Raw genomic sequence first — 14298 nt, forward strand, 5'->3', positions numbered from 1 at the left:
CAACAAAATAAGAGTGCTTTAATTTACCTTCTTAGTTTTCAAATTCACTATAAAGCACCCCCAAACATCTGTTGAATGAGTAGGCTTTTCCTCCAAGGTAGTCATCACTCATAAATACTTATTTCCTTTCATATATGGACCCTTACATTTAACCCCAAATATCCAATGATTTTATCACAGTCCAAGTATACAGAGGTGAAGTTAAAATTTATTTTCTTCTACTCTAATGGCTCAAGCTCTTAGCATAATCAAGAGCTAAGAACCCTGGTCCCCTCACCACCAATGCACAGCTGGCTCCCATGTGAAACATGGTAGAAAAGGAAGGCAACAGCAGCCATGCAAGGGAAAGCCATCCTTGGTTGGACCCAGTGCAACTTGAGAAATAAGCTTTAAAAAACATAAACGAGTAAACACAACCCAGTCAGTGCAGCCACAGGAGAAAGGGTGAATTCAATCCAAATGGTTATTTATTCTAAAACTGGAAGCTACTGTGCCTACATTTTTGCCAGAATGTTGTAATGAGAACAGGGGAGGAAAAAGTTACAGATGTAAACAATGACACAGTTACATTTTTTTTTAAATGGTAAAACCCTTTTTTACTGGCCACTTCCAAGAATGCTTTACAGGTTGTGCAAAAACATTTACAGGCTCCATGTGGTGTTTTGTTTTTCTCACAAGTTTTTCCATCTACAACTACAACAAACATCTGATAAAACACTAAAAAGTCTTCTAAGGAAAACAAGGCTAGGGATCCCTCCTGTTACCATAATCCACATTTCCCCCCCTTTAACATTTGTTTTTTCATAATAGACAGACAGAAACAAAATCCAGACATCCACTGTTTGAGTGATCTCTTGGACTGATCCAACAAGGATGTGGCAGTTTCATTCTCTACCCACCTAGAAAAACAGCTTTTTTTAAAAAAAAAGATGACCTTCTAGTGTCAAAAATCAATGGCAAGTACTTCCCTTGTCACCACCCAGAACAAAACCCTCAGCATGGTTTAAGCTTTGTTCCCCTTTCCTGAGGACCACCATCCATGTCACCGACTGTAAGAAAATACTATATGCTGGAGGACTGAGTACTTAAGGGGGTGAGGCGCAGCCTCTATCTCAGGAAATTCAGTTTTCTACTTTAACATAATCTTGCCCTAAGGGAATTTCTTTGGGCTCCAGTTTTTACCTCCTTGCCCGATACTATGAGCAAAGCTTTCTTAAAAGTCCTTAATAATAAAAAGTGGGTTATAGAAAAGTTCATGCAATCACTTCACCCACCGCCACATACAAATCCATTTGATGGCACCTCAAGGAAGCAGGTGCCAAGAGAAAAGACATCATTATGAGCAAGCAAACTTATTTCCTACCAGACCCCTGTTCCAGTCTCGGGTACAGAGGTGCTTAAGCAGAAGGATGTGTCGGGACAGACAGGGAGGACTAGAAGGCCAGAATGAAGGTCTGCACGCCTAGAGAAGGGCTCTGCCTGGCAGGGACAGTGGGAGAAGAGAGATCAAATCTCAGCACAAAAGTTTAAACAAGAGAACTGCCAGGTAAGGAAGTGGAAGTGAAGCATTTTCTAGTAGCACAACCCGGGGTTTTCTCACTAGGGAGTGCTGCAATACATGGTGTTTGCTGAGTAAGCTCTTGGCTGGCACAATGCTGAGCAGGAAGATGAATTAAAACTGAAGCTGAATTGAAAGAGCATTTCCATATCCCACCCATATTCTTGAACCCAGCAACCTGCAGGTATTTTGTCAAGAACTGGGAAGGTGTTGGTAAAGTTAAACTAAATGATCCCAACTGAAGTCTCCTGGCTAGAGGCCTCTCTGGGGACACACAGGGAAAGCTACCCCAGAAAGAATCCTGTTTCAGGAAGTTGAGTAGGGTGCTCCCTTTCACACACACATGTGCACACACATTCACACTCACTCTGCCCAAGTTTCAGCAGCCCCACTGAGCTGCCTCCCACCTCCCACCCCCCACCCCCCTTTTCTATTCATTCTCTACCTGTGTATCAAAAAGACCAGCAGGGCAGAGGCCCCCCCCCCCCCCACTGTATAAAATAGTTGCTATTCTCAGCACCTGGGCCTGGGAGCCCACACCACAGGATTCACCTATATACATATCCTGCTGCAGTGAACAGAGTCCTCCTGCATTACTGTGAGCTGAAACCCTGAGAAACGTTCCTTCTCTCACACTATAAGAGGCAGACACTGTAACAGATGATTTTAGAGACCTCCTACCTCTCTCAACCTCGGAAGACAGAGACTAGAGACTGGCAAATCACAATCTTCAGGCTGAGGGCTGTGACCCCACTCTCCCCAAAACTTTATGGGAATTCATTAACAGGTACATATAGGGAACAAGCTATTCTGCTCTGCAATCTAGAACAGATCCCGTGCCTCCTTGGCCTGGGAATCCTATATAATAGAACCACCCAACTAGAAGTCTCTGTGCCTTAGCCAAGCAGGACAAAGGCACAGCAAAGTGGACACTGGGATACTGTGGCCTCCCAGCCCACCAGACCAGATATCCCAAGAGGGAGAGGTCGGTAAAGAAAATACAAACGGTTAGTTGGTGCAAGTGATTGATAAGAGCCAATCGTTTATTTTCACTGCCCCGGTCACAAGCGCTCCCTCTGGCCCACTCCTGCCTGTTCCTACCTGCTATGGAAGGTACTCTCACACTGTTCCCCTTCTCCCCACACCACGACACCACTGTCCCTTTCTTGGCTGCCAGTCCAGCTGCCTTAGAATGTCAGAAGGGTGACATTTTTAGTTCTTTTCCTGTCCAACTGCAGGGTATAGAACAGGCAGCTCTAAGTGCTGCTTTCTGCGCAAATGTTTTTGATTACAAATATCTAACTAGGTTTGAAATGTTTTATAGAATAAGACAATATTCTTTTCAACAAACTTTAAAAAAAATGTACAGTTTTGTTGTTTGTTTCCACCTCCCACCCCCAACCCCTGCTTGCGCACCCTCCCCCCCAACCACCCTCCCCGGCAGCTCAGCCCCACCCCGACAGCCCCTGTTTTCCTTGGTTGTGTTTTGGGGGGTGCCTGGCACCCCTAGAGATTCAGCTTCGTGGCTGACAGGCGTCAACATCAGGGGCTTCACCGATACCCTTGGTAACCGTAGTAGTTCCTGTAGTATCGGTCTCTGTCCTGGGGGTGGTGGTAGTAGTAATTCTGCCACTAGAAGAGAGGTGAAACCCCATCACTTGGAGCCAGAGCTGGTTGAGGATGAGAAAGCACAAACTCATCCTTCTGGTCCTGCCCCCACCACCCTCTACCCCAGGAAGATACTCACATCCCGATTGTATTGTCTGTAATAGTCTCTGTATCTGTTGTACTCATAATCTCGCCCATAGAATCGATCATAGTCTCCCCTGTATCGATCATAGAAATTACGGTAACCCTGAGAAGAGAGGAGGAATAGATTTATGAGTTTTCAGCAGCAGCATGACCACCATTACCCCCTCTTAAACATCTCATGTCTTAGTTTGATATTATAAATACAACAAATACTTTTCCCAGGATAAATTCTTCCAGATGAATACATTAAAGGGCAAAACCCTAAGCCCTGAGAAAACAGCCCAAACCCCTCTGCTCCCCCAAGCCAATAGGAATGGCTATCACAGGCCAAAGGGAAGAGCAGAAGGAGAGCTGCACTCACCCCTCTGTTTCCAGACTGCCCCCAGTACTGCTGCCCGTAGGCCCGGTTGTCGTAGCCTCGGCGCTGCCCGCCCACTGGAAGAGAAATGGAGAGCGCGCTCAGACAGCTGGCGTGGGGTCCTGGCTCCACGTTTGAGTGGAAATCAAAAAAGTGGAGCCAAAGGCAATTCTGGGAGAATAGGAAGCCTGCTTGGGCCAGGCTCACACATGTTACTTAAAGCACCAGCCAGGATCTTTAAAAAAAAGTCTGGGGGGAGGGCAGAGGAATCAGAGACATAAGAAAACCAAGCCACCTTGTTTTTGAAGCTCCCCAATTCCTGCAAAACATTTAAGATGGCAAAAGTATACATGGCAGAGTTAGAAACACAGTAAAAACTGCCATTTTAAAGTCACAGATTCAGCCCTGGAAGACCCAAGATATCATACAACTCATATCCATCATTTTATACAAAGGGAACAAAGTCTATTCAATATACTCCTTTTCTTGAGGGTGGGAATTATTCCTAGCGTCCAGCATGTAGCAGGAACTTAAAACTTCTGCTAACACACACACACACACACACACACACGCATGCACACACATTTTTAAAGAGTAATGAAGGTATACTGGAAGTTTAGATTTAAACTAGACATTCAGTGGGGATGTTTCATTAATAGCCTAGTTTCCTTTGTAACCCCCCAAAATTACCAAATAATGCATTTACTTTCTGATCTATACAGCTGGGTTAATCCAAAAGACAAAGCAGCAAAAAAACTTGAGAATCAAGATTTCACTGCACAAATCCTCCTCCTAACACACCAACACAGTGGAGAACACACATTAATGTGAAAACTAGACAGACCAGAAGGCACCGCACTTCTTTTCTTTTCTTTTTTTTTTTTAAAGAGAGAGTGCAAGAGGAGAGAGAGGAGAGAGAGAGAGAGAGAGAGAGAGAGAATTTTTAATATTCATTTTTTAGTTCTCGGCGGACACAACATCTTTGTTGGTATGTGGTGCTGAGGATCGAACCCGGGCCGCACGCATGCCAGGTGAGCGCGCTACTGCTTGAGCCACATCCCCAGCCCCGGCACCACACTTTTCAAAGAAACATTTTTGTTGAAAAGTGATTTTTTGTTGAAGGATTATGGGAAAAGCATAAGAAACAGCTGGGGGGTAAATGACATAGCAAGAAGTAAGCTCCATAAAGAAGGCACTTCCTTATTGTTAAGGACTTGTCTTGGTTTCCTGGCTTTTCACTGAGGGTCTTGCTGTACTCAGCACAAAGGACAGACTGAGGCTGGGGGCTGGCAGGTTCCAGGACTCACCATATCCTTGGCCTCGGCTTCGGTTCTGCCGGTTACGCTTGTTCCGGTTGTTTCGGCGGTTTGTTCGCTTCTCGGAGGGGGGCAGCAGCTTTCTTGCCTCTTCCTTGTACTTGGTGACAATGGGCTGAGCTTCCTCCTTCTCCAGCTCCCCATATGTCACCTCATCCATATAATCGCATTTTTCAGGCAGAGAGAAGTTGGCTATAAGAGTAAGAGAGAAGCTTGTGGGCCTGAAAAGTGCATAGACGGGTAAGAACTCATTATGAAAATTTTACTACAGGAAGCAAAAGACTTTCTAAGCCTCATTTAGTAATGAACAAAAATATACTGGGATCATACAGACTCAATTTAAATAATCAAATTCACTTTCTCTTCCCTAAGTTTCCCTAAATTCTATCAGTCCCAGGCAAAGAGTTATCTGCTGACAGTATATTTACAAGTTCTCAAGTGATCCATAACAAGTCAGTAGTGAACTGATTACAGTTCCTTAACAGGACAGCAGTAACAGAAGCTAAAAGTAACTGAGAAAGTTTTGGTGTTGAATAGATATAATTTAAAAGAAATTCAAGCCCTGAAGAATCTCTTAATCTACAAGGACCACAGAAAACAAAGAATACAAAAGCTCTCATTTACCACCTGTACAAGACTGGAGAACATATTTGCCAGTCTCTGGACATTAAGTTCGTAGGTTAAATCTGAGGAAAATTCATTTCAACAGGAATCCCATGATTTTAAAGAAAACCCAGTTAGCCCTGTTTTATAAAACTAGAGAGATGGGGCTGGGGATGTGGCTCAAGCGGTAGCGCGCTCGCCTGGCATGCGTGCGGCCTGGGTTCGATTCTCAGCATCACATACAAACAAAGATGTTGTGTCCGCCAATAACTAAATATTAAAATTCTCTCTCTCTTTAAAAAAAAAAAAAACTAGAGAGATGAGTCTTAGAGAATGGCAGTTTTTTTTTTTGTTTGTTTTGTTTTTTAATTTGTAAGCTTAATCAGGTGGTGAGTCCAATTGCAGCTGCAATACCAGATGTGGTTTCTTTGCTTGAGCAGATTAATACATATCCTGGTACCTGGTAGGTGGTTATAACTAAATTTTTGAACTAAATTCCTGATTGCCTGACTATCAGTCATGCACTGGCATAATTCATTCTATATAAACTTGGAGGACCTGGCCCACAGATATGTAAACTAGTCCCTATGGCTAGGAATTATCAGAATATAAAGGGCCAGCAGTTGACAGGGTAGGTGCGATGCCATCAAATAAGACAGGAAGGAGGGCTGGGGTTGTGGCTCAGAAGCACAGTGCTCGCCTAGCACATGCGATGCCCTGGGTCCAATCCTCAGCACCACATAAAAATAAATAAATAAAGGCATTGTGCCCAACTACAACTAAAACATATATATATATATATATTTTTTTTTTTTTTAAAGGAAGGGAGGAATCACAATCCTAAGCAAACAGTAGGAAGGAGGGGGTCAATCAAAATAGCTAAGGCTACCTCCTGTGGACTTTGTTCTCAGGCACTGTAATGTATTAATGATTTCATTCAATGCCAAAAAAACCAGTTGAGTGCAGTGGCCTTCACCTGTAATTCCAACAACTCAGGAGGCTGAGGCAGGAGAATGTCATGTTTGAGGCCAGCCTCTGCAATTTTGTGAGACACTGTCTCAAAAAATAAAAAGGGCTGGGATGTAGCGGAGTTCAATCCCCAGGATCACAAAGCAAAACAAAAACAAGCCCTGCCCATACGCCCCCCCCCCAAAAAAAAAGGGCAAAGAACAACAAAATGTAAGCCTATAGGTAACAGAAATCAAGATACTCCCATCACCACATTTTAATCTGAACTCTACTCCCTTTCCAAGGAATACAAATCCCATGAAGGGAGAGTTTTTATGCTATTTTCTTATGTTTAGAACTGTGCTGGACAAAAAGGAGACATGCCCTAAATATTTATTCCATTAGTAGCTATATCTCAAGGAAGTATTAATTTATTACTTTTATTTTTTGTAGTGCTGGATGAAACCCAAGGCCTTACTAGGTGAGAATTCTACCACTCAACTACTATCCCCAGTCCTTACATGAGTTTTAATTATCCTGTTATCTATTACCATTTTCCCTATTTTGGGTCTTACACAGGATGAGTCAATGGGTGACTGCTTCTCCATTTACTCTGCTCAATCATTTATTTCAAGTGCTTACATCCATTAAATAGCACTTTAGATTTATACTTCAGATGTGGAGAGTCACTCCTGGTACTAAAGGATCCCAATACAGTGTGCGCTGAACAGGGTCAGGATCCCTCACTTATAATTTTAGCCCACCTTTCATCTCTAGCATTATAGACTCAGGCACATCATCTCCCTCCACTTCCTTGCGCAATTCCAGCCTCTTCTTCCAATCTTCCTCATTAGGGACAACCACCACCACTTTCCTGGAGAAGGTCTTGAATAGCAATAGCTTCCGCCGCTGGCCAGAGTTGTATACATTACACTAGGATCAGGAGGAATAACAGATGTTTAGGGATTAAAACCACCACTCAACTTCAACCATATAAGATTAGGTCTCAATCATGTAATACATGATCTCCTTTAATTTTTCAAACTCTATGTGACTGTGTTTTGTACATCAGGAAAACTGAGGTTCAGGTAAGGTTGCGAGACTTGTCCAAGATCACAAATCTAATAAGTGATAAGAGTCATGACTCAAATGAGCTCTAATTCTCCTTCCATTGCCTCTACATATGAGTCCACATATTCTCAGACAAAAATACTAATTTGAGATACCTCTATAAAGTTCCATAAACATTAAAATCATAACTCACAACCAGTTGGTCATATTAGGTAAACCTAATTCTGCCCCTTAATTCAGTCTATTTATGCACCCCACTTTGACTATAAACCAGATTTATCAACTTAACTGGGTGCCAAATTTTCATCCTTGCATCTTCCATAAAAATCAGGTTTCTTCTGAATGTTTGAACAATACCTGATCAAGAATAAAGTTCCTTTTTGTCCGGGAAGCAATCTGGACCAGCTTACTAAGGCACTGGGAAGCTTGCTGAACTAAAAGGTCTCGGCTTTTAGGGTCCATCTCTGGCTCTTCAAGCCCCTTCATCTGGTAAACATAAGGGAAGGGAAAAGGAAAGCAAGGAGTTATGCAGTAAGTGAAAGCCCAAGAGCCACTGCCACTGCTTTGATTCATTCCTCTCTCTCAGTTATAAGAATGTTGTCTATTTCCAGTCCACCTGGATGATATATTTAAGATTTTGTCTGTATTCAGAAATACAGCAGAGAAAAAAAAATTTTTTTTTATTTAAAACATATATAGCTGGGTGCAGTAGTGCATGTCTGTAATCCCAGCATCTCAGAAGGCAGAGGCAGTAGGATTAAAAATTCAAGGCCAGTCTCGGAAAGTAAGACTGCCTCAAAACATAAAAGTAAAAAAAAAGGTGGGGGGAAGTGGGGGAGTCGGGAGAAAGGATTTAGTTCAGTGGTAAACTGTTCCTGGGTATAATCTTGAATACTAAAACCAAATGAACAAACAAATGAAAAAACCCACCACCCACCATACACAGAAAAATTTATGACTGTTTGTCGGACCCTTGTTGTCAGACACTTCAAAGACCAACTTTTTCACTGACAACAGGTTATAGGAGTTTATTGGCACCCCCAAAGCGTATAGTATGTATCTGATTAATCCCCAAAAACCCACCCTCATTTGATTAAGCACAGTCTCAGCTCCCAGGACATTGTATCTTTTCTCAGGATTTTCTTTTGCGTATTTCAGTGCCCACTGGGTCTTTCCAGATCCAGGTAGTCCCACCATCAGAATCACCTGCAAGTAAAGAGAACCAGAAATGTAATGAAATGTAGGCCACTTTTATAAGATCCAATTTAAGAACACCTACCCCAAATCAGTTTGGTAATGCTTAGAGAAAAGATCTAGCATTATAGACCTAAAAGTTTGTGTATAGTGTTTGTCATACCTCACACTCTTCTATGGTCTTGGGAGGGACTGCAGTGCGAACGCGGTCCTCAACAGGCACAGCATGGATAAACACATAATCTTCCGGTGGTGGGAAGAAGGGCTCCTCCTTCTGACCGAAGTTTAATTCTACAACACAGTTTTTGCAGAGGACATGGGGTAGAAGGGCCCGGTCTGCCAGGGATTCCTTGTTGATCCGGAATGCCACACCTAGGTCTTCTCCATTCTTGGAGAAAGAAAGTTCTACTTCTTCAGTTTCAAAATTCTATAAGGTCAAAAGACATGAGAACTTATGGGTAACGAGGTTTGAGGTAGATTAAATCTTATCCTTTAATCTTTTTTGACACTCAAACTGTTACATGCATCAAATGCATAAAAGGTAACAGTTGATGGGAAGCACAGTAAATTTCTAGGGCCCTTTATCCACCCCATGTTATCAATCTACAGCTTCAGGAATACTTACAGCAAAGCAGCCAATAACATCATTCTCCCCAAAAGTCTGGCCAAATTCCTCAAACTGCCCATTCTCTGCCTTGAGTCCCCGTCCATCAAAACCATAAGAGAATTCATCCTCACCTAGAACAGTCAACAAATCAGTCACCTATCCTCAAAGTTCCCACAGACTAAGCAATATGTTAGCAAACACAAGCAAAGAAGTTACAAAATAATGTTACCGAGTTGTGGACGGGAAAAATCAACAGACCACCCAACTCGAAGGAGAGAAACCTCTGTGCAGCCTTCTTTCATTGGGAGATTCTGGGTTACCTGGTTAAGTCAGAAAAGGAATTCTTACATACTCTAACTCAGGAGCAAAGTCTGAGTTAGAAATACACATCTCTTTTGGTGGTATTAGGAACTGAACCCAGGGCACTCTACCATCGAGCCACATTCCCACATTCCCATTCCTTTTTGATACAGGGTCTCAATAAGTTGCTGAGGCTGATCTTGTGATCCTTCTGCCTCAGCCTCCCAAGTCACTGGGATAATAGATATGTGCCACCATGCCCACCTTAAAAGACAATTTTTATACAAACAAAAAATGACAACTATTAAAATTGAATATTGGAATAACTTTCACTGAACTTAAACCAAAATCATGGAGGACAACCTATTTGACACTAGACAGTTTAATAAATGAATGATCTTCATGAGCTAGTACCTTGGCTTCAAAGCAGACTTTTCCCTTTGTTACTCCATAAGTACTCCTTGCCCCAGACCAAAGGGTGGGGAACTTCTCTGAGAAGAGTGGCTGCCCTCCATAACGGTCTTTGCTTACTTGAAAATGGAGATCCGAGGTATCTATTAAGAAAGAAAGATGGAATTGGTTTACTATAATGGTTAACACATGAGATCCAGCAAAAGTGTACAAATATGTCCAGTTGTTACAAATGGACACAAAGTCTCTTGGAATTTGTTAGCCATGAAGTTTTAATACCCAGAATCATTTTTAGGAGATAAGTTAAAAACCCCAATCTATCTGCCTTAGACATACATGTGTCCAGGTTCACAAGAGTTTGATCTTCTTCCTCATCTTTTGCCTCTTCTTCTGGAGGTGGTGGAGACTTTGAGCTATATACATGAGAGAAAAGCAAATACAATGTAACCAAAGTCCTGTTCTTTGAGGGGTGTCTGCAGGACATTATGTCCATTTTAAACTCTCAGTGAATATCAAATCCCAGCAGACAGCTTCTTTCAATAAATGAGAAAGGGCAATAGGAGCTTCTATGGTAGATTCAATCTAAAAACTTATGCCTACAAAAACCTATTCCATTTTTAATCCACCCCTCCTTCCAGACTCTCCAATCAACACCAGGTATACCAAAATTAGAGTAGACACTCCCTTCAAGGAAAGGGACTGTTTCCCTCACCGGCTGTGGTAAGCCTCCTCTCGGAATTCATAGTAAGCTCGGCCATGTTCATCCTTCTCATCCCGCTGTCTCTTTACCCCCCGCCGCTCACCATCTGAGCCTGCTGGTTTTGACTTTTCACTATCTTGATCATCTCCTACAAAAAGGAGGGAAAGAAAATCAGCAGTTTTCATACTGGAGTGTAGAATAAGCTCAGACCAATAGAAACTAAAGGGGATCTGAGGATCTGTCTAATCAAAATAGTCAGGTTATTACCACTGCATCCATAGAACATTTTATTTCCAAACATTATCTTTCTGTCATTGGCTGGAATTTTATGGTGGGGGAGGGAGGACATTATGGACTAATTACAGTCAAGCAGTAGATAAAAATTGGACAATTTTTGCATTCTAAATTTATCTGCTTAAATCAGGTCAAACTTGCAGATTTCCCCGTAATACCACACACACACACACACACAAAAATACTCCTAGATCTTTGACAAACCTTCAGGTTAATTTTATTTCAATTCTTACCAGATTTGAATGTAGGAACTTAGTATTTTTAATATTTTCCCAGATTCATGATATAAATAGCTCAAATTTTAGAGTCTGCTTTTCCTGCATTAAAGTGCATAGCTGCTCATGGCTGGTTTATACAGCAAATAAACTCAAGTACATGATACGTAACTATATTCTTAATCGGGGAATTTTTTTTTTTAACTGAAAGTTGCAAGAGCAAACCATCAAGTCATAAGATACCCATAAATAATACTGCATCTTTACTGCAGGTAATTTGGGACAGAAAGGTGTTGCCATATATTTAGCAACATTCTTTACAAAAGGGTCGGGGACAGTTTTTCCTTACACTTTTATATTTTGCAACACTAAGAAGGTTTTTATTTATTTTGTGATGCTGGGGATCAAACCCAGAGCTTCCTCCATACCAGGCAAGCCCTTTACCACTGAGCTACATTTCTAACCTAAGAAAGCTTTTAATTATTTTTTAAAGCAGTCTTTTATCCTTCAATGTTTTTTATGTGCTATTTGAGTACACACAAGTCAAAGGTTACATAATATGATTTTTGTTCCAGGACATCAGACAAAATCTGCAAGGTGTGTGTGACTGTTGTAAAATAGGTTCCAATTAACTTGGTAGTAGTCTAAAAAAAAAATTATAAAAAGAACTAAGGCAACCCAATTTACAGTAAGACAAGGAAGGAGCTCTAGCTTCCCTCCCTGATAGATACTGTTATGAATCAACTATCCATCCAGTTACTTCAAAAGGAGAAAGGTCACTAACTCTCTGTGGAGTCTCTACAAAGTCTCTTCCACCAGGTTACTCAAAGGACCAACCAGAACCTCAATCATTTCAATCCAGGAAGTCTGGAACCTGAAATGTTCCTGTACAGTAAATCTACAAATATGTCCATTCACTGACTCAGAAAGATGATTAAAATTTAGTCCTAAGAATACAGGCAAGATGAATGCCTTAGCCAAGTTACTTGTTCCAAATGCACAAGATTAAGACTTTCTCCACTAGTTAACTATTAAGCTCAACAAGCTCACACTAGAGGCTATCTCCTACTGCTCAGGCAAGGAGCAAGGTTAAATTTCCAGATTCTCTGCGTGGCTCAATATCTATCAATGTTTTTTAAAAAATATTTTCTTAGTTGTCAATGGACTTTAATTATATGCAGTGCTGACAACTGAACCCAGTACCTCACACATGCTAGGCAAGTCCTCTACCACTGAGCCACAACCTCAGCCCTCAATATGCTTTTGACAAGAGAACTTTGACGACTTTAATTTATTGCTTAATATTTTTACAGTGAGAAAGTCAACAGTCAGCTCAAAGGCCTAAGCCTGCAACTGTCAATTGGTCCCCGTAATCACCAATTCCTTGGCTATGAAAAAGGTAAGGAACACTGAGAGAGACTGCTCCACAGGTAGCTCTCAAGCAGTTCTGAGGCAAAATAACTCTTTCATCCATTAGTACTAAGGAACCAAGTTAGGCTGGAACCTAACCTCCTGCAAACAGTGGAGCCACAGAAGTGGCCAAACCACTCAGAAAGGTGGGCAGAGGATGAAAGCCACTATCCCATCGGGAATCGTGCACTTTCAGGTAAGTGGGAACAAGGGATCGAACCCGCGACGCGGGGCGAGGTGCTGGATAAGGGGTGCACCCAGCAGGTTGGAGTCGGGCACTGCTAGCTCCTCACCTTGTTCCTCTGCGGCTTTGTCACCCGGAGCCTCGGATCCTGGGGTCTCATCCCCGCTCCGCTCCTCGGGTTCGTCTTCCTCCCCTTTGCCGGTGCTCTGCTCTTCGCCACCATTTACGCCACCTGACCCGGCGGTGGCCTCTGCCTGCTTCTCGGAAGCATCGGGCTCGGCCGCGGCCTCCAAGGCTGCCGCCTCCGGGGGCTCTGGCGGCGGCTGCGCGGCCTGGCCCGAGGCCTGAGCAGGGGGTGGTTCCTCGTCCTCGTCCTCAAGCAGCGCCTCCTCGTCCTCCTCCTCCTCCTCTTCTTCGTCCTCCTCGTCTCCGCCCGGGCCGCCGCCCGGCGCGGCCACAGGCCGAGGCTCCGCCTTGCAGGCCCCGCCGGGCCCGGCCCCGCCACCGCCAGCCTCGTCCTCGAGCATCTCGGCGTCCAGCGCCTCCTGCAGCCGCTGCGCCAGATCCATTTTGAGGCCGCGCGAGTCCAGGCCCCGCCGCTGCAGCTCAGACCGCAGCTCGGTCACTTTCAGCCGCTTCACCTCCATCGCCGCCGCCGCCTCCTCCGCCTCCCGCCGCCTCCTCCCCTGCGAACCGTCGACCGAGCCCGACCGCGCAGGCGCCGCCGCCGCCCGCCTCCGCCTCACGCGCCAGCACTGGGCCCGCGCGAGCGAGCGCACGCACGCACGCAGTGGCGGAGGCCGCGCAGTCCCCACTGCGTAGTGTTTGTGTCGCCTTCTTCCTCCCCTCCCCCTTTTGCCTCAAGGAGCCCAAAACAACGCTACTGGGAGCAGCTTCCCTTCCAGCCCTTCAGTTTCCCTACCGCAGGCGGGCGCGCGCCGAGGAAGACGGAGTTCCCTTCCTCCTCCTCCTCCTCCCGCCCCTCTCGCTCCCCGGGCCAATCAGCGACAACGGTTTTACCGCGCAGCCGCAGCAGGGTCCGAGAAGGGCCAGGCTGGCTGCGGATCAAGTGCCTCGTAGGAAGGAAGAGTGTGCGCGCTCGTCTTTCCGTACTTCAGCCAGGGGTTTGCGCAGCCGCCCAGAACTCCCCTATCATGTGCCCCTCCAACTCTCTCACCACTTGTACTCCGGGTTCACTTCCAGTCGCCACAGCGTCTTAGGACTGCTTGCTCGGCGGCTTGTCTTCCCTATTCTTGTGTATGCAACAGCGTCTTGACAGTAACTAGAAGCTGTAAAGGAAGCTGTTGCAGCATGAAAGCAGTTGTTTTAGTGACTAGTAGGCAAAAGGCTCTCCAGAACCAGAAAATACACTGTTTC

General features: G+C 44.1%; 1 protein-coding gene across 2 annotated transcripts; it reads right to left on the reverse strand.

Annotated features, from left to right (window-relative positions):
- Positions 1 to 569: 569 nt before the first annotated feature.
- On the reverse strand, positions 570 to 13870 carry HNRNPUL2 (heterogeneous nuclear ribonucleoprotein U like 2). Of its 2 annotated transcripts, XM_081281320.1 has the most exons (14): positions 13031 to 13869; positions 10831 to 10966; positions 10455 to 10531; positions 10122 to 10261; positions 9637 to 9727; positions 9426 to 9538; positions 8964 to 9227; positions 8690 to 8812; positions 7964 to 8092; positions 7300 to 7468; positions 4976 to 5176; positions 3672 to 3745; positions 3306 to 3413; positions 570 to 3190 (listed from the first exon to the last, which is right to left on the reverse strand). In XM_081281320.1, the coding sequence occupies exons 1-14, from the start codon at positions 13566 to 13568 to the stop codon at positions 3110 to 3112; spliced, it is 2244 nt and encodes a 747-aa protein (XP_081137446.1). In that variant the 5' UTR covers positions 13569 to 13869; the 3' UTR covers positions 570 to 3109. The 2 variants fall into 2 exon arrangements, 1 of the variants encoding a protein (XP_081137446.1); XR_014020555.1 differs by lacking the exon at positions 3672 to 3745 and having other exon boundaries at positions 3150 to 3190; positions 13031 to 13870.
- Positions 13871 to 14298: the final 428 nt, after the last annotated feature.

This window comes from Spermophilus citellus (assembly GCF_964194105.1).
Source record: "Spermophilus citellus genome assembly, chromosome: 2".
NCBI lineage: Eukaryota > Metazoa > Chordata > Mammalia > Rodentia > Sciuridae > Spermophilus > Spermophilus citellus.

Excerpts from the sequence above, each read along its gene's own strand:
- HNRNPUL2 (XM_081281320.1), bottom strand. The coding sequence starts at position 13,568 with ATGGAGGTGAAGCGGCTGAAAGTGACCGAGCTGCGGTCTGAGCTGCAG. Across the intron at positions 10,532-10,830 it reads GAGGAGGCTTACCACAGCCG|CTCAAAGTCTCCACCACCTC; the intron begins GTGAGGGAAACA and ends TCATGTATATAG. Across the intron at positions 8,813-8,963 it reads AGACCATAGAAGAGTGTGAG|GTGATTCTGATGGTGGGACT; the intron begins GTATGACAAACA and ends CTTTACTTGCAG.